The sequence below is a fragment of the Sebastes umbrosus genome, chromosome 3 (genome assembly GCF_015220745.1).
Source record: "Sebastes umbrosus isolate fSebUmb1 chromosome 3, fSebUmb1.pri, whole genome shotgun sequence".
Lineage (NCBI taxonomy): Eukaryota > Metazoa > Chordata > Actinopteri > Perciformes > Sebastidae > Sebastes > Sebastes umbrosus.
The window spans coordinates 8,927,732-8,945,327 of record NC_051271.1 but is presented as its reverse complement, the minus strand read 5'-3'; the positions used below and the strand labels follow the sequence as shown (position 1 = coordinate 8,945,327).

Sequence of the window (17,596 nt, the reverse complement as noted above, 5' to 3'; positions counted from 1 at the left end):
TGTTATACCATACAGTATATACCATATCATCCGTCATATCTCGCACCCCTAATAAATAGTTAAATATTCACTTTTACCTCTCTACTGCACTTATACAGTATGCATTAAAATAATAAAATGACTCTGAATCATAGGTGAAACTAGGAAACCATTTTTTTAAAAAAAGGGACGAGACCCCTATTAACAGCCAAGAAAATTTGTAATTTATTAATATAGTCCGAAAGAAGCTCCATAATCCATGGAAACATTTTTTCCGGTGCATGTCCTTAACAATCACATTCTATGAGGAGAAAAAAGAACAACATTAAAAGCCACAACTTTGTATTTCAGTTACAGACATTTTTCCTTAATGTTTTTTTTTTTTCAAAGTAAAGAGAAAAGGCAAAGGCAAAGTACCCCCATTCCCCCACCCACCCTCCTTCCCTTTAAAAAACTGACAGCTTTAAAAGTCATGGGCTTTTTTTTTCTCAGTACAACCCACAGTGCTTTAGCAGAAGGATAAGCGCTCATTGGTTAAGGATTACACAGCATGGCGACGCAATGTAAAGTTTTGCTAAAACATTAGATGACGATGATAATGAGGAGGAGGAGGAGGAGGGAAGGGGGAAGTAGAGTGGAGGAAATTTGAGCAAGAGACAAAACAAGAACAACCCTACATCAAACCCTGAACCCCAGAGTCTGAGTCGACAAACGCCCGCAGTACAGCAGCTGGGTTTGGACTCTTCCCTCCCACTTGTGCATAGATCATGATCCTTTAAAAACCAGCTCCACTTCAAACCTGCCTCTGAAAACCATCTGTTACATGTTAAGAAATCTCTCAACTATTGAAATACATGTCACAGGAACAGACATGTTAACAGACAGGAGAGATGATTAAAAACAAACTAAAAAAAAAAACTTCTTGCACAATGCTCCTGGACTACAGGATGGAAACTTTAAAGTCAAAACATACAAATGCATTTTTCTGTCACTGTCTTTTTGACAATCAAACCATTGATCAGTTTAAATGTAAAGCAATTCTACATAGATTTCACATGTAAAGCACTTTTTTCAAAGTTGATTCTCAGTCTTATTTGGTAAATATATAACTTGCTACAAACTTTTTTTTGTTGTTGCTTTAAAGAAACAATGGTACTCTCTATATTCTGTTAAACTCATGACCTTCAGTGCTTGCTTGGAGTTTAATTGTTTTCAGTTGCTTTTTTTTTTTTTTTCACACAAACATTAAACCTAGAAATGATGGAGTTGGTATCTGGAACCCTGGCCTTCCTGAGACAAAATCCACATCTTTTGAGTGTGCAAGATAGTGAGCAAACTGCGTCGCTTACAGGAAACATAAAATCACAACTCAATACATACAGAGATAGTCTGTCGACACTGAAAGAGAACTTAAAAATTGAAATGACACAACACTGATCAATCCCAGAGTTCTTAAAGTAGCATAAATCTTCATTTTGCAAGATTTCCATGTCCATATTTGATGGAAGATGAAATTAGTCTTTTTTTTTTTTTTTTTTTACAACATTCCTGTTATAAATTCCTATTTCCTTGAACTTCAGACAAATGAAATGCTTGTAAACGGCAGGTGGCTTTTGCAAAAAACAAACAAACAGAAAAGATAGGCACCTCTGAAATGAGTCTTGTAACAAACTCACCTCCCACACTTTATCCCTTTCCATTTCTCCATGAAGTTAACATAGGGATTACTAGTCCTTCTACAGCTATCTATGGCCACAGTTCTTTGTTTTTTCCCCTTTTTTTGTTTTGTAGTTTTTTTTTTTGTAGTTTTTTCATTTTTAGGGTTTTTTTCTTCATTTTTTTTTGTATAATCGGAACAAAATGGTGCAATACTCAATGATAATCCTTGTATTGGATTATTCCACAATAAAAGCCACTATAAGGTAGATAAACTTTTTACAGATAGAATGAAAAAAATCCATTAAGTCCTTGAGTAAACATGTACACATGAATTGTCACCATCTCCCCTCCGTACTTAAACTCGTTTATCTACGATTAGCTGAGTGAGGGGTAGAAGACACTCAGTGCAACGTTAGAAGATAATAACAATGTCTATCAGAATAACTTTTGACAGAACAAAAAAAAAAAAAAAAGAAGATAAAAACAGACACAAAATATAACATACTGAGTGGAACATAACAGCAGGCCATGTGCCCGGTACACACAGTTTCTTGCGCACACATTCATACAAACATCTGACTTTCAAGCACACATCTAAGATGACTTTTGCATTTTTTTTCCTCAAAGACTTTGTATTTGTAACTTAATGCAATACATTTTTAATATTCTCTAAAAGCCCCTAAGTGTACCTGTCAGATGGAGAGAACAAAAGAGAATTACTGACTTCACATTACATTATTGGCGCTCTATGATTCAAGTATTTGAGTTCAATATTTTGTCTTGTTTTGATATGTTTGTGATTTCTTTTTTTTATCGACTGGTTGGGTTGGGCTTTTAGACAGGTTAATTAACAAACAAATACACATATATACAGTACAAGCACTTCAAAGTACTGTAATATGTCATCAAAACCAGAACGTGCATATCCAACTCCATATAAGAAAGACGTAGCTTTCAATCAATCAAGTATCAGTTTACACCCGACCCAAATTCTTTCCTTCGTATCACTTATTTGCGGGGAAAATACATATTGCTCATTTTTCAGTTGTATTAAACCAAGACCTTTCAAACAAAAATGAAAAGTTTCAGAGGTTACGATCCAAGAAGTCTGAAGAGGTGATACCACACACCGAACTCACAGTATATATGTATATATATGTAGTGTATACATATATACTGTTATCTAGAACAGAGCTGTAGAGAGGAGAACCTCTCGATGCTGGTGCAGCATGGGAAACCCCCTTCACTGTCAGGGTTCTCCAGTTAGTACAGGATGCTGGGAGGTCCTCGGCTATTGGGTCTGTCTGAGCTTGGATCAAGGCAGTTACAGAAACAGGCAATAGTGATTTTTGCTTGTGTGCTGCAGGACTGCAAGTCCTGAAAGGTAGCCTTTTCCCGTTTTCTTGTTTATTTTTATTTTTTTTTAGATTTTTTAACTTTTTTTATTTTTATTTTTTTTAAATGTTTAAGACTTTTGTACCTCTTGAAATGTGCCCCTCCCCTCCTGCTGATGCAGAGCGAGGAGAGTGAGGCTGATACAGTGGGCCCAAGCCATCTGGGTCTGTGGAAATGTACAGTTCAGTGGACCTGCTTTGAGCAGGACACAAACATAAAAACGAGATAAATACAGCATCCACAAAAAGGCACCCCGGCCACCAGTCTACTCCTTTAGATGGTGGTAGTAGAGGCTGATGACCGGAGACGTTTCAGCTAGAAGTGCAGAGCTTTAACATATTATAGATCTTCTTTTTTTTTTCACTTAGATTTTTTAGCATTTTTAAGATTTTTATGTCAAACTTCATAAAAATGACGTTAAAATGCGATTTCATTTTTGGTTTTAAAAAAATATGTACCCGGGATTACCCATCATCAACTGTGCACTGTAGCAAACTGGAACCCCCAACTGAGTAAAGATTTTCTCCTTAGCATGGGGCATTACCCACAAAAGCATAAAAAAAAAAAAAAAAAATCTCAGTCATTTAAGGGTGTGATGCTGCCGCCCATTTGTTTGATCCCTCCTGTCCCCCGCTGCACCCTCTGCAAAGGTTATCAAAGCTCCTCCAAACAGGGAACAGAAGTGCTCTCTATGAAGATACAGTATGACACAGCAAAATTTATGTTGGCACATTACGTTGGCAACTTTTACACGCAATAATGGGCCCCGAAACAGTAACGATAGGCCACCTTTTGAGAAAAGGATTCAATACAAGCCTTTTCCCTTCCAATTAGGATTAAGTTCGAGGCATGAGGTCCGTACATATTGTTGCGCAGATGGCCTTTTAATTTAAGACTTTGCTCTCACAGTAGAAAGGACAGACACGGAGAGCTGCATCTCATACTTGGTATAATCTACTCCCCTACCCTGAGATCAAGCTGGACAGGAGTGTCTTCAGCGCAGAGCAAAAAGGCCGACCTTTGATAAAGTGTTCGGACTTTAGTATACGACAGTGTTCTGGTGGCTTAGCCTGACTTTACAGAAACCGCGGGCCTTCTGAAGTGCTGACAGAAGTGCACGAGGGACGAGTGTTAGGGTTTGCCAAGCTCTGGGAGGAGTGCTCATTCCCCGAGTCCGGTTTGGCGTGCTGTAAAGGGCCCCAGCCTCTAGTCTTTTGCATAGAAACAGATAGGAGGGCCTGTTGGTGCCTGGTCAGGGGAGGGCTACTGGGTCTGGTTGAGGTGGAGAAGGAGAGGAGGTCATAGCGTAGCAGCTAGGCAAAGGGCAAGGGGGGACAGCCTGCGGGCAGGCGGAGCAGCTTGGAGCAACAATCACCCACACCCCTCGTCTGAGACACCCTATTTTTACACATCTCAAGATACTACCTGGAAGTACTACAGAATACTGTCAAACACAAAAGCATGATCAGTTAAAAACAAATAGACAATCAATAACGCTCTGTAGTATTGATCCTCGTTTTGCATTCAATACACAGGATGAACATACAGAGGCACCTCTGACCAAAGTGTATCTGCATATGAACAGTGAAGGGCTAGTTCAGCAGTCAGTATTTTGTAGACCACTGCATGTAGACAAAAATAACAATATAACACATTGAAAAAAATAAAGTCAAAATGATCTTTTTCCAAAAAAATAAAAAGTACACTGGCAAAAATTCCAGAAATATGACTATTACATCTTCCAGCTAAAGTGATCTTTGTGTCAAAGAACTGAGAGATGGGGGAGAGGGCAGGACGACAGCGGGGTCGAGTGGTGGCGGGCCCCCCCGTTGGAGATGCCGTGTGTGGCGGAGAGCCGTGATTGGCCGGTCTTGGAGGAGCTGCATTTCTTGCCAGACTGAGGGAGGGTCAAGTGGAGCCCAGGAGGAAGTGCTGCGCTGTGGGGGCTGCCACTTGACACCCGGAGGACCACAGCAGAGAGGCACTCAGTGGACACTCCCCCTCCCCACCCCACTCCGACTCACCCACTGACTGACTGGCCAGCGGGTGTCAGAGACGGCTGACGTTGCAAGTCTAGTGCCTCCAAACAGAACAAGGCTAAACATTTGGAGTAACAGTGATATTCACTTTGATATTGTTCAAAGAAGGGAGGAAAAAAAAGACTGCAGTTTTTCCCCCAAAGTCCAATGGTACTTTCAGTTTTCCCTTCATCCTGCTACCAGAGGAACAACTCCAGACACGTTTTCCAAGGAATAGATATAGTACATAAAAGAGCAGTATGTTTTCCGTTGTTTTCAATGTTCATGCTGCTCCTTTTTTGATTTATTGGATTGCAGTTGAAGCGATTTGCTCTTCATAAGTGCTATGATAAAACCCTTTGAATTTATAAAAGTCTTAAGTCTCTTCTGTTTGTACAGTACCAAACGGAAGGAACACTCGTAGGTCTACTGCATTAGGAGAAACCCCTCTTATTTGGTATTGTGCCAGATACCCAGAACCATCCAATCCCCCTGTGGATTCAGTCTCTGTTGGGTGTGGCTGTGGCACGCAGAGAGGAAGTGTGCATTATTGTGTCACTCTTTAGTACAGTTTGCTGCATGCACAGTTCAACAGCTTCTTCTTCCTCTTTGCAGAGTTTTCCCAACAGTTTTCAGGGGGATTGGAGGCCTGGAGGGAATCCAAGTTTTGAAAAGGTTTGTGAAGTTCCAAAGTCTTTTTTGCTGCATTCAGCAACAATTAAAAACAAAAACAAAAGAGAAACCAGCTCCGTTGGACATAAAGTATGGACGGAAGAAAGGTCTATGGTGTATATTGCACAATGTAACTGTCACATGAAGGTGAAATTGTGTTCTTTTTTTTTCCTCCGAGAACTGGCTGACCATACAGACCGCTGGGCTTCATAACAAATCGGACAATAGAAAATTCAACAAAGCCCCAGTAAAGCGACTGGGTTGAAGGTGACCAGAAGGATCTGGGCTTGCAGACGTCAATGATTAGGTGCCACCGGACATACATCGACATGTACGGAAACGGAGACACGCAGCGAGGTTGACAAATAATCTTCTCTCAGCTTATATGTTGTGATAGATATCAAAAAATGCGCTTGGGTCTAGACCTACAAAAAAAAGAACATTTAACAGCTGTGTCAATCCCTCTGAGAATACAAATCAAAATAATTAAGCTGATGATTGGTAGGGCCAGTCACGCGGCCAGGCCTTCTTACTGCCCAGTGACAGAGTTGGTCACCAGTCATGTCCTGTACCACTTGCTGGCTCAGAGGTGAAAGTGTGCAAGATTTCAGCTTTTTCTTCAGTTACAAAACAAACTAAAAAAGGCGGCTTGGGAAGGACCTGGGCCAGAGAGCACTTAAGGCTAATATTAGTGCTGAGAAACAAACGTTAACATAACTAGTAAAGGTCTTTGAACCACATCATTGGCCATGAACATGCTGGGAATGGTCGTTTTAAGTCTTATTTTGGGATGATTTTCTTTTTTTGGGAGGGTAAAGGAAAGTCTCAGATGGCAGCTTTGATTGCTTCTCCTAAAAACACTTCACACAGAATGTCATGTATACTTAATGGAAAAACTAAAAACACTTAAAAGGTTTCTTTGTGTTGTGTCTCATTTCAGTTTGTTTTTATACGACGCATTTCAAAAATACCAAAAGGAGAGAAAAAGCTTTTTTCCCCCCAAAAAAACGTAAACCGAACAAAAAAAGGACAAAAGCGAATCCGAGGGACTGGAGTCTGCAGTCTGTGTGGTAGACTCCAGCCTTCTGATTCACTATTCACAGTTCAAAACAGTTCAAATTGATACTGATTATCGCCACATGATTTGCTTGGGTTTTGCTCCTGTTCATATTGAATTTTTTTTTTTTTCGTTTTGTATTTTTTTTTTTCACTCCACCTTCCACCGATGGCTTACTTGACATGGTGAAAGGTGGGTTGGTTGGTTAGTGTATCGTGGCATCATCCTACATGGACTCCCCACTCAGCAGATCTCCAGGCAGCAGGGTGTTAATGGGGGTGGGGCTCCCGATCACACGGGCGTCCTCTCCGCTCGGCGGTCCCCACAGGCTGGAGTACTGGGGCACGCCGCCCCACAGCAGGTCGCCTCCACTCGGCTTGCCTCCGCCGCCACCGCTGCTCCACTGGCCGAGGGAGTGGGAGTGGGACTGTGCTGCCCCGCCCATCCGGTTTTGATTGGATCCCTGGTTGGCCTGCCAGCTAGTGGTGTTAGCCCCCAGCGACTGACCTTGTGCAAAGAAGCGGTTCACCTCCTCCTCGCCGGCAAACTCCGCCAGGATGGTGGTGTTTCCAAGCACACACCTTACAGGAGAAGAGGAGGAAATCATTAGTCTTACAATGATAATTCTACCGGAAATAAGGAACTTTTCATGTTATGTAAGAAAAAAGGGGACAGCATATTGCTGACATACTTTTTAACCAAGTGGTACTTTTTGGGGGGTTTTTACCACACTATTATGCTTTTTTTGTATCCTGCCATAACCACATTCCTGCTGCTGATAATGAAAAGTGGGTCACACATCTTGCATTTTGTTTCCATGACAACCAGCTGCAGTGGCTGCCACTATTAGCAAAGCAAAATTAGGGACAAACCCAAGACATCTACAGATAAATCACGTGCCCCCAGACTGGCTCTGCGGTGGGGTTTCCTCCCGTTTCACTTTATGACGATAACCACTGTAACATTATAACACAGCTGACTACAGCGTGACTAACCACCTCCTCTTCCATGTGACTGCCCGGATACGAAAATAACATTATCTACACTCATTCAAAAAGCTGAACTGTTCTCAGCATGGGAAAACACCAATAAGAAACCACGAACATTAGGTTTTCCCGAGGTGTTCCCCATTTTCTTTCTCTGTAATAGCTGTTTCACTTTAATAAAAAAAAGGGCAGCAGAAGTTGAGAAAGAAAGGGTGAACGTTTCCTTAATTTCAATTTGCTAAAGCTGATGTGAGAGACTTAGTTGAGGCTTACATGTGCAGAGACTTCTGGGCCTTTGCGGCCTCGTCCTTGGAGCTGTAGCGCACCACAGCGTTCCCCTGGGTCAGGTTGAGGTGGAATGTGATCAGGGGGCCGTGCTGCATGCACAGGGTCCGCAGAGTCGAACCATCAATCTGGAGCACAATAGAAAACAAAAATGCAAAAAATTTAAGTTACAGCTGATATCTGAGTTTATTCATCGATATTACACTGCATATTCAGTCACTGTTTATTTCCCTTACTCGCTGCCCACGCTCTATTTCTTGTAGTTTTTCTTTCTTTTTTGTCTTTTTTTTTTTGAGTATACGTCAAACCGGCAATAAGTCATCCAGAGAAGGCTCACATGATCATGCATCATTTCAGGGGAAAACAATCCTGTGTCCCTCATACACGGTAACAGCGTAAAGACAAGAAGTTGAAACATGTCTCTAAACTTCTACTTTAAACAAACCGGTAATAACGCTATGCTGATGAGTATCTGTGTAGTTAGTTGCACCAACAATAAATCAAAAAATGCTTTGTTCCGCTTTGTCCCCAAATATGTATAGATGTACGGGGTAAAACTGAAGGACATGGCGGTGATCAACCTTAATTTATTAAGTTATCGTGAAATGCTCAGGTTCAGGCAAGAACGCAAAAAATAATTATTGTGTATAAAACAAACGTTTGTATAACATTAGATGAATACATACAAACTTGTCAAATTGCATTGAAGTCTATGGGATCTTTGGTTTTTGGTTTTCTATCCCCCAAAAGGGGGATTGTTAGGCTGATATTTCATCTGCCTAAGAATGTTTTTTTAATATTATTATTATTTCTCCATCTAAAGTGTTTTGTACCACATTTGCTAGAATGGCAAACTAAAAGCACAGAATCATATTTATTACATTTTGAGTATCCTACTCCCTAATCTATCAGATGAGTTGTTTGAGACATGACAATGATCCATGATCAGATCTCGCTTTGAATTCCTAATATTTACATGCTAGTTTTTTACTCATAATACACTGTGGCTTCAATTTAGCAAGAATTAGCAGCACAGAGTACGTACTTGTGGGGTGAGATTCCTCAGCACCAGCCAGCTGCTGGTCCTGTTGGAGCTGTCAGTACTCCAGGTGGTTCCCTCTGCGACAGAAAGGTAAAATATAATATTAAGTATTAAGTGTAAGAAGAAAAAGTAGCAGAGCTGCAGAGTTTGTCATGATAAAATGTTGTCGGTGCATTAGTTTCTCTGCAATTTATATACAATATATATATAACAGGCAAATGTGAAGACAAAGGGAGTATGTGACAAATACATTTCAAGGGACAGTGCCGTTATAAAAGAAGTCTAAAAGGGAAACTGTTCAAACTAATTTCCTGTAAAATCATTTGTGTTGATTTTTTTTTCAGCCCCCGTGATGCTTTTTCAAGAGGGGCTCGAGGTCAGACAGAACACACATTCCTCCAACTGTTATCTACTTCCACACACATGAATCTGGTCTACACTACTACAAGTAGTTTCCTCTTCAACCTGTATCAACTTAGACGTGTCATGTCAAAACAAGGTCACATGTATGATGTTTAACTGAGGTTTCTCACAGAGCCGGTAAACCTCAAGATGTCAGTTTAGCAGGGTGTGTTCACCCAGCCTTTATATAGCGAGTGGTGTCAGTGCACAGTCGCAGCTGCGAACTTCGGCACACCTACACATCTTCGGTCACGTCTGTGTTTTGCAGGGTGTGAAATACATCACAGATATTGATATGTGTTGATTTCACTTTGGGGAAAGGTGTCTTCAAATCAAAATTATGTTGAAACTCAATGTAGATAACAGATTTTGTAAATGACTTAATTCTACAATCTAAGATAAAGTCTTCTCAGCTACATGTTTGCTTCTTTCCAAGTTAATGGACTTATTGTAATGATGTTAAGACCTTTTAAAGAGATCTAGTCCTGGTAATGAATACCTCAAAGTGAAACCTGAGACTCAGAAGTGTTAATAGACTTAGTAGTGTTTCCCATGTATAGAATGTATACGTCCAACCAACTTAAAAAGATGCTAAATGTTTTCTTTTTTTAAATATTGTGCTTTGAAATGCAGTCGAAATTGCAGGTTTGTTGAAAAGTCTGGAGGAACGGTGCTTGAGTTTGTGACAGATAGATTCACATCCGCTCCATTAGGGGCTGCTAATAGAAATGAAATGAGTGCGTTGTAGTTTAGAGGCTCACCAGATGTGTAGGAGCCGCTCCAGCCTTGGGCCAGGCCCAGGGAGTTGCCACCCCAGGTGGAAGAGGGCTTGTTGTTGGTGAGGCCTGGCGGGGGCCGGGAAGGGGCTACGTTGCTGCGTTGCTGAGGGACTTTCCACAGTTCATGGGACAGGGAGGCTTGGCTCTGGGAGATGGGCCCTGGAGACCAGGTGGACTTCATGTCAGACAGTTTACCTTCACATGGAGAGAGGGAGGGGAGATAGAGGACAGAAAATCAGTAACAAAAGACAGATGTGACGTTACAGCTATAAGTCTGTTACAGGCTGCCAACATTTATGTTCCTGGTTCAGCTAATGCCAACGATGGCTTCAGTGGGTCTTGATGTTTCCTTAATGTAATTAAATTCACCAAATATTTTTTTTAAAAGATAAAAAGTTATAAGAAATCTTTCTGCTGTAAAAGTGCATTCAAATCATACAAATCAGACACAAACGCTTGCGGAAGTGAAAGTAGAAATTAAACTGAGAAACTATATTTCTCAGTTTCAAGTACCGCTTTCCTGGACTTATGTGAAATTTCTGTCTTCCTTCAAAATTTGTGTAAATGCAAAAACAAAAAAAATTGTCTTAAAACAGTATATTCAAAGAATCACATCTCAAATGACATTCACAAAGTAGAGAGCTGAATTCTTTGTGATTCTTTTTTTTTTTTTATGTCAAAGCACACAAAAACACACCCACACCCACACACACACACACACAAACAAACGCAGGGTGTGTACTGATGTCACAATGGGCTGGGGTGAGGCTTGTTTTTTTGTGGGTTAGGTCAAAGAAGCACAGATGGTTAAAGGTCACGGTTTAGGTGAAGTTGCTGTCTTAGTATCGGTAAAGGTGTTGTCTAAAGGCACTGAGGGCACAAGTTTAGGTGTGACTTGGAGTAAAAGAAGGGTCATAAACACGGGTCAGAGGTTGGGTAAGGTTTAGGATAAGTAGGGAGCCAAACACAGAGTTGTATCAGGGCTCTCATATGGATGAGGAGAGGGGTTTTTGGCAGGTCCACACATGGAGGGAAGATACTCTGGATGTGTACCTGAGCTGTCTCCATCAGAGGACGACAGACTGAAAGAGCTAGAGTAGCCACTGACTGGCCAGTCACTGCTGGTTGGAGGCAGAGAGCCATTCTGTAGTGGCGGAGCTGGGGAAGTGGCTATGTGGTCGTAGAGGTAACAGTGTTGTGACCAGAGACAGAGAGAGAAAAAACAAACAATCATGTATGCATCAGTACAAGCACATGCTAGTGGGGCCTGTGGTGTAGTAGAGATAGTGTCAGCATGTGTAAGTGAAGTAATTATTCATTTACATAGGATTCACTTTACACAGCATGTTTTTGCTTTAGGATTACTGGTTGTCTTTAATAAATATTTGTGGCGTGGCTTCTGTTCGTACCTCCATTCCTGTCCCGCAGCAGGTATCGATTGACGTCGTGGATGTTGGTGTTGATGGTGGGACCGCTGGGGACGCTGCCAGGGGTCATGTTGGGGTCATTCTCAGGGTCGATGTTCTGAAGGCCCTTCCATGGCACACCTGGGCAGAACTCTAATGGAGCAAAATAAAGTGCTTAATTCAGGGTTTTGAAAGCATGTATGTTAGTGTGTGATTTAAAACATAGCCTGAGTCTTGAGAAGAGTAAAACATAAATGAAACACCTGTGTGGGTTGACTGTGGATGTGTACGGGTTTTAGTGGATATTTATTTGCATCTTGTCCTCACCTGGGGGCCAGTTGATGTTGGTCCCATTGGAGATCTTTTCATTAGGGCTCTTGCCCTGGCCCCAGCTGTCTTGAGACACCATGGGGCTGGTGGGGGACTCAGAGCTGGACATTAGATTGTAAGGGCTGTATGAGTCCTCCAGATGGGGGGGCTTCCCAGGGGGGCCCAGGTTAGAGGCAGCAGATATGGCACCTAGTACATGCAAAGACAAATAAGAGATTCAATTTAACTTGGTTTTACTTCATAATGAGGACATAATATATGAAAATACTCAAAAAATATTCACATTGAAGGCCTTTTCAGAATAACATGTAATTGGTGTGATGTCTACAATAAGTTATCTATATCAATACCTCTTTCCATAACACATGGGAGGCAGATTTTTATATCAGCATCACTTTGAAGTCAGAATGTGTGGAATTTCCAGAGCTGATAATATCTCAAACGTTAAAATGGCAAGCGTAGGAGTCAACAAGCTAGTGTTAGCTAGATTCTCATCTTAAAACAATATGCAAGCCAAATGTGTTTTGGCAGGTGGTTAACACTGTTCATTGTATGATGAATATGTACTTCAGTGGTACCACACTGGCTCAAATATGAGAATGGTATATATTATATTCAAGGATTTTACATTTCCATTTTCTTGGCTGAAAGAAATGTGGTGTCAAGGTTCCCACATTTGGTCATGCACCTGAGCGATCAGGGAGCGACAAACTGAAAGCTTCTGTCTAGGCTGACGATGAGCTTTCAGTCAGAATGTGTGAAAACAACAAAGTCACGGATAACACTTCACGTGTTATGACAACAAGCTAGTGTCAGTTGATAAGTTCCATATCTGCAAAGATATCTGATAGGCTCAGATGTGTTTGGGCGGGAGGCTGACATTATCGATTGTGATCACGACTCATTCTGTTTTACAGCTCTTGAGAAAGTTACTGTTATCAAGTTACCCAAACTTTAACATCAAAGTCATTCCTTCTCTCCTGTACACAAAAGAGCTATTAGTATAGCTGCTATTGTACAACATATTAGCTGCCTAGTGGTACTTTACAATACAACATGTGTGCAGGGGGGAACTGTACAGAATAACGTACATTTATTTAAGATGGCATGGGAATTTATTGGTATTGTTATATATAGTAAAGGAGGTTTCATGTGTATTTTTACTTGACTACTTCACTGTACAGTACTGTATGTATACAGTATTATACGTACATGCGTGAATGGTATGCCTGTCTATATTTTTCTTTGACGTACCGTGCTTATTGAGGTTGTTCTCCATGTTTGAGGAGTTGCCAGAGAGGCTGTCCATGGAGTTGGAGTGTGTCCACTGGGACAGGCGGGATTGGGGCTGAGGGGGCTCCTTCAGGGACAAACCCCCAACCTCCATGCAGTTTACATTCATGTTTGGATTCAGTCCAGCTGCACACACAAGAAAAATGAGATATATCAGTCAAGTCAAGTTTGGTGGCACAATCTGGCAGTCAAGTCAGTGGTGGAGGATTTCTATTTACAGGACCAATATGTAATATATTTACTGCAATAAATCATAAATTGGCACACAAACACAGCCTTCTGCAGCCATGGAAGCAAGCCAACGGACTGGATCAACAGAGATAACGTTAAGGTTAGATTCTACACGACCTGAAAAGCCTCGACACATCTCTCTGTGGTCCGTGTGCAGCTGGGTTATCAAGGCAGCGACTATTTGAGACACACAGTCACTGAAGTGATTCTGACAACTGCTGCTGGCCAGAGGCTAACGCCGTGATGCTAACACACACTAACTGCTATATATCACACTGGAGGAGCAGGCGGGCCACGGCTCCAATGTTTTAAATTTGGATTGTAGTACCCATTTGAGAACGCTAGCTGTCAGTACTACATATTATTATTCTATTATTAGATTAGAAATCTAGTAAAACAGCTCAAAACAAAAATAATCAACATTAATATGTTGTCTGATGTCAAGATGGAACGCCCTAAATGTGAATCTGCATGTATTTCTCAAGAAAAAATGACTATACACTGATTATGTTTTTAATTGGGTGCATTCACTGAAGGATTTGTGGGTGGCCACACTATATTGAATAAGTACAGAGGTTGCTACCTCAAGGGCTGCAGAGGAAAATTGCTATTGTCAACAAGTATTTTCAATTTGTTTTGTCTCCATCCCAGACTCACAGAGAGGGTAGGTGCTGTAGGCGTTGGGCGAAGACGGCGGCTCTTTGGTGTGCAGTGTGTCGGATAGGCCCGGAGCCTGGTGTGGGCCTGTGTAGGAGTCCAGGGTTGATTTGCCGGAACCATGGCCTCCGGTGGGGCCACCGGGGGGATGCAGACCAGCGGAGGAGGAGGAAGAGGAGGAGGAATGAGAGGGAAGTTGCTGCTGCTTCATCAGCAGCGCTTGGTACAGCTGACGCTGGTGCTGCTGGATCTGCTGCTGCATGTTGGTGATTGTACGTGCAACCTGGGAGAGACGAGAAGCAGCGTCACAACAATGTGTCATAAGCAGAACGTTTGAGCATGACGGGGGAGGAAAACAAGAAGATTATTCAAATTATGTGGTGGCAATAGCAAGATGAATGGAAAAATAAGGAAAAGATAGAGAGGAAAATGGGGACAGGAAGCAGAGACAATCGAGGTTAGAAGGGAAAGGATGAGCAAATAAGAGGATGAGGAGGTATTGGACAAAGTGGAAGGAGATATGGTATGGAAAGTGGAGAAAAACAGTGGGTGAAGCAAGCACTTGTTTACAAAAGCATCCCCTCTTTCAACAGACCCTATCTTGAAGCAGTCTGAGGATAATATAGAACAAAAGAACCAACATTTTTAAAAAGGAGAACAAACTCTAACTTGTTGGCTCATGATCAACGAGAAGTAACCTTTTCCCATGTCGTTATCTTAAAGCTTGAGTAACTCCTGTTGTAACAACACATGATCCTTTCCTCTGTTGCTGTTTTGGTATCATGACAATCACAATATTTGTGTAATGATGCATTTGTTGACTCACTTGCTGCTCTTGTTGTCTAATGGGGCCGGAAACATTGCGTTGCGCCTGCATCATCTGCTGCTGGATTTGTAAACGCTGGTACGCCTGAATGAAGGGAATTAAAAGTACAACACAATGATTAAAAGATACAATAATAGAGGGAGAAAAAAATACAACAAAGTAGGAGAGAGGGGTCAACCGTTTCAATTTTAGCTCTACTAATTCCAAGTGTTTTCAATAATACAATTCAAGTGTGCCCGGATTCATCTCTTTTCCATTTAAATAAAAGTCCACAACACACATTCTGTGCCTCGGATCTCTAAACACACGCTGAGCTGCTAATACAGATGGAAAAGAGGGACTCTAACTCACCATTTGCAGTTGCTGAAGTTGGTACAAGAGGGTCATTTGTTGAGGGTTTATTGGTGAGGTTAAAAGTGCAGGGTTCAGACCAATGTTTTTTGCTGCAAACTGCAAGAGCTGTGCTTGGACCTGGGGGGGCGTAGGGAAGAATGGGGAGACAGAAAGGAGAGATGACAAGTTAGTCATTGCAAATCACAACAACTGCCCAAAAGAAGCCTCTGGCAAGGTAAAGCTAGTCACTGCTACATGCATGCAAGGAGGAAAAGAGAGGAGAAGGGGTCTGCTAGGGGAGTTTTGTAAAGCCAAGAGGTTGTAACAGGTGTAGTGTGGTTCCCAGAAAATAACTTGGTGCTGATGTTTTGTGCCAGCCTTCATAATATATTTTAATTTTAATTTTATGATGCTGAAATGATTCGATGATATATATCGGTTTTGGCTTCTGATCCTTTATTTAACCTGGCAAGCCCTAAAGAACAAATTCGTATGTGTTATGAACCAATATAGCTCCATGTTACACATTAAATATGTACATGATCATGTGTGTGTATATAGCTACCTGAGGGGAGAGAAACTGAGGCACTTGAGCACGTAGACTAGGCTGGGAGGAGCTGAGAGGTGGCACTGGTGGCTGAGGAGGCTGCTGCTGTTGCTGCTGCTGCTGCTGCTGCTGCTGCTGCTGCTGCTGCTGCTGCATGGCCCGGGTTTGTGCTGCTCCACTACTGCCAAACATTCCACTGGGTATCTATAAGCAGGAATCATAAAAGTACAATGAAACGTCTTCAAAAGCTCCACGTTTAAATCAAATAACTGAAGCCGTTTCTAAACTGAAGAGCTGAGCCACTGAAATGAGAAAAAATGTGTGTATTCTCCACCAAACGGTTACAGAATACCTCAACAGCAAGGTCAAGAGTAGACTTCCAACTGTCAAGTCTTCATGAATTTGATGTGTTCATTTAATACATGAATGAGCGCACTTGAATTTGATGAAAAAGAAAACTCAAAAGTGCACTCAAAAGCCTAGCATAGGTCGGTTATATTTCCCAGCCCACATAGCAATGTCTAAAAACATTTTTCAAAGCATTTTCCTCCAAGGTCTAACCTCACACTACACCTTGTTCACTAAAGCAAAAAAGAATATGGAATTGTAACTATTTTATCTATTTTACCGTTTATCAAATGGCCCAAAACATCTAGCCTGTAAAAGGCAGCTTCATCCACATTTCCAATTCTATATCGTTAAAGAGGTCTTTCTATTCAGTGCATGCTGCATACACTGCCTTTGTTTGGGCTTCAAGGACAAACTGTAGTTTTTCTGGGCCATGACTGCCTCTAGGGGTGATATTTGATAGAGCATAACTATCTGATTTCAATGGCCACTTCAGGCAAGGTCATACAAACATAAGTGAGCAATAGAGAGGTGGAGATTTGGGAGATCATATGGGTAAAGAGCTGTGAGTAAAACAAATTAAATGTATCAGATGTTGCCATCACTGCATCAAATCCTGCACGAGCCATTACCTTTTAGAATGATGGTTTTGCATTTGCAGTGTGATAAACACAGACTGTTGATCAAAATGTTTTGCACTGACTAAGGTTTGGTTGCACAATCTGTCAGCATATTCCCCTGTTAATAAAGCAGCTGTTCAAATGTACTGAAGTCCTCAAATGTTTACATTTTTTGTCTTAAATTGTGGACCACAAATGATGCGTATCACTATTGCTGGTGCAAATTTGGGCATTTTGCATTTTTATGCTATCAATTTTGAAAATATAAACTCTGTTTTTTACTATACATTAAAAGAGAGAGGAAATAACCACTAAACATAATATTGCTGTTTTATATATTATCACAAAATTCCCACAATCTCAACAATGTTTTATGCACATGCTTTACAAAAGTAGTTTTCACTCAAGTGTTTCTGTTATTTTTCCCAACTGAATTTCAGTTCTGCGACAGTGTGTAGTATAACTTATGTGTGCTCAATGTGTTACCTGTTGTCTGTTGTTCAAGTTTTGCATGGCCAGCCCCGGGTTGCCCTGTCCCAGACCCTGCCCAGGAAGGCTACTGTTGGCCAGGGGGAGCTTCAGGCTGGGGGAAGGCAGAAACGGTGATGGAGGGGCATCATCTGACAGAACACCATCCTGGACCAGAGCAAAAATAAATGGAATAAACAGATGAATAAAAGCGGAATAAAGCATTAATCATTACAAACATGAATGATTAAGTGAGTGAAGAT

At 41.4% G+C, this 17,596-nt stretch overlaps 1 protein-coding gene across 1 annotated transcript in view; it reads right to left on the bottom strand.

Moving 5' to 3' along the window:
- Positions 1-180: 180 nt before the first annotated feature.
- tnrc6c2 (trinucleotide repeat containing adaptor 6C2) overlaps positions 181-17,596 on the bottom strand; it is a 61,286-nt gene continuing 43,870 nt past the window's right edge. The window contains exons 12-24 of the mRNA XM_037765405.1: positions 17,352-17,501; positions 15,916-16,101; positions 15,369-15,488; positions 15,018-15,101; positions 14,192-14,474; positions 13,265-13,429; positions 12,008-12,199; positions 11,684-11,833; positions 11,328-11,444; positions 10,257-10,469; positions 9,097-9,170; positions 8,040-8,179; positions 181-7,361 (exon numbers count right to left, since the gene is read on the bottom strand). Of these exons, the coding sequence (XP_037621333.1) occupies positions 7,007-7,361; positions 8,040-8,179; positions 9,097-9,170; positions 10,257-10,469; positions 11,328-11,444; positions 11,684-11,833; positions 12,008-12,199; positions 13,265-13,429; positions 14,192-14,474; positions 15,018-15,101; positions 15,369-15,488; positions 15,916-16,101; positions 17,352-17,501 (2,229 nt within the window). The 3' untranslated portion in view covers positions 181-7,006. The remainder of the gene's footprint in view (positions 7,362-8,039; positions 8,180-9,096; positions 9,171-10,256; positions 10,470-11,327; positions 11,445-11,683; positions 11,834-12,007; positions 12,200-13,264; positions 13,430-14,191; positions 14,475-15,017; positions 15,102-15,368; positions 15,489-15,915; positions 16,102-17,351; positions 17,502-17,596) is intronic.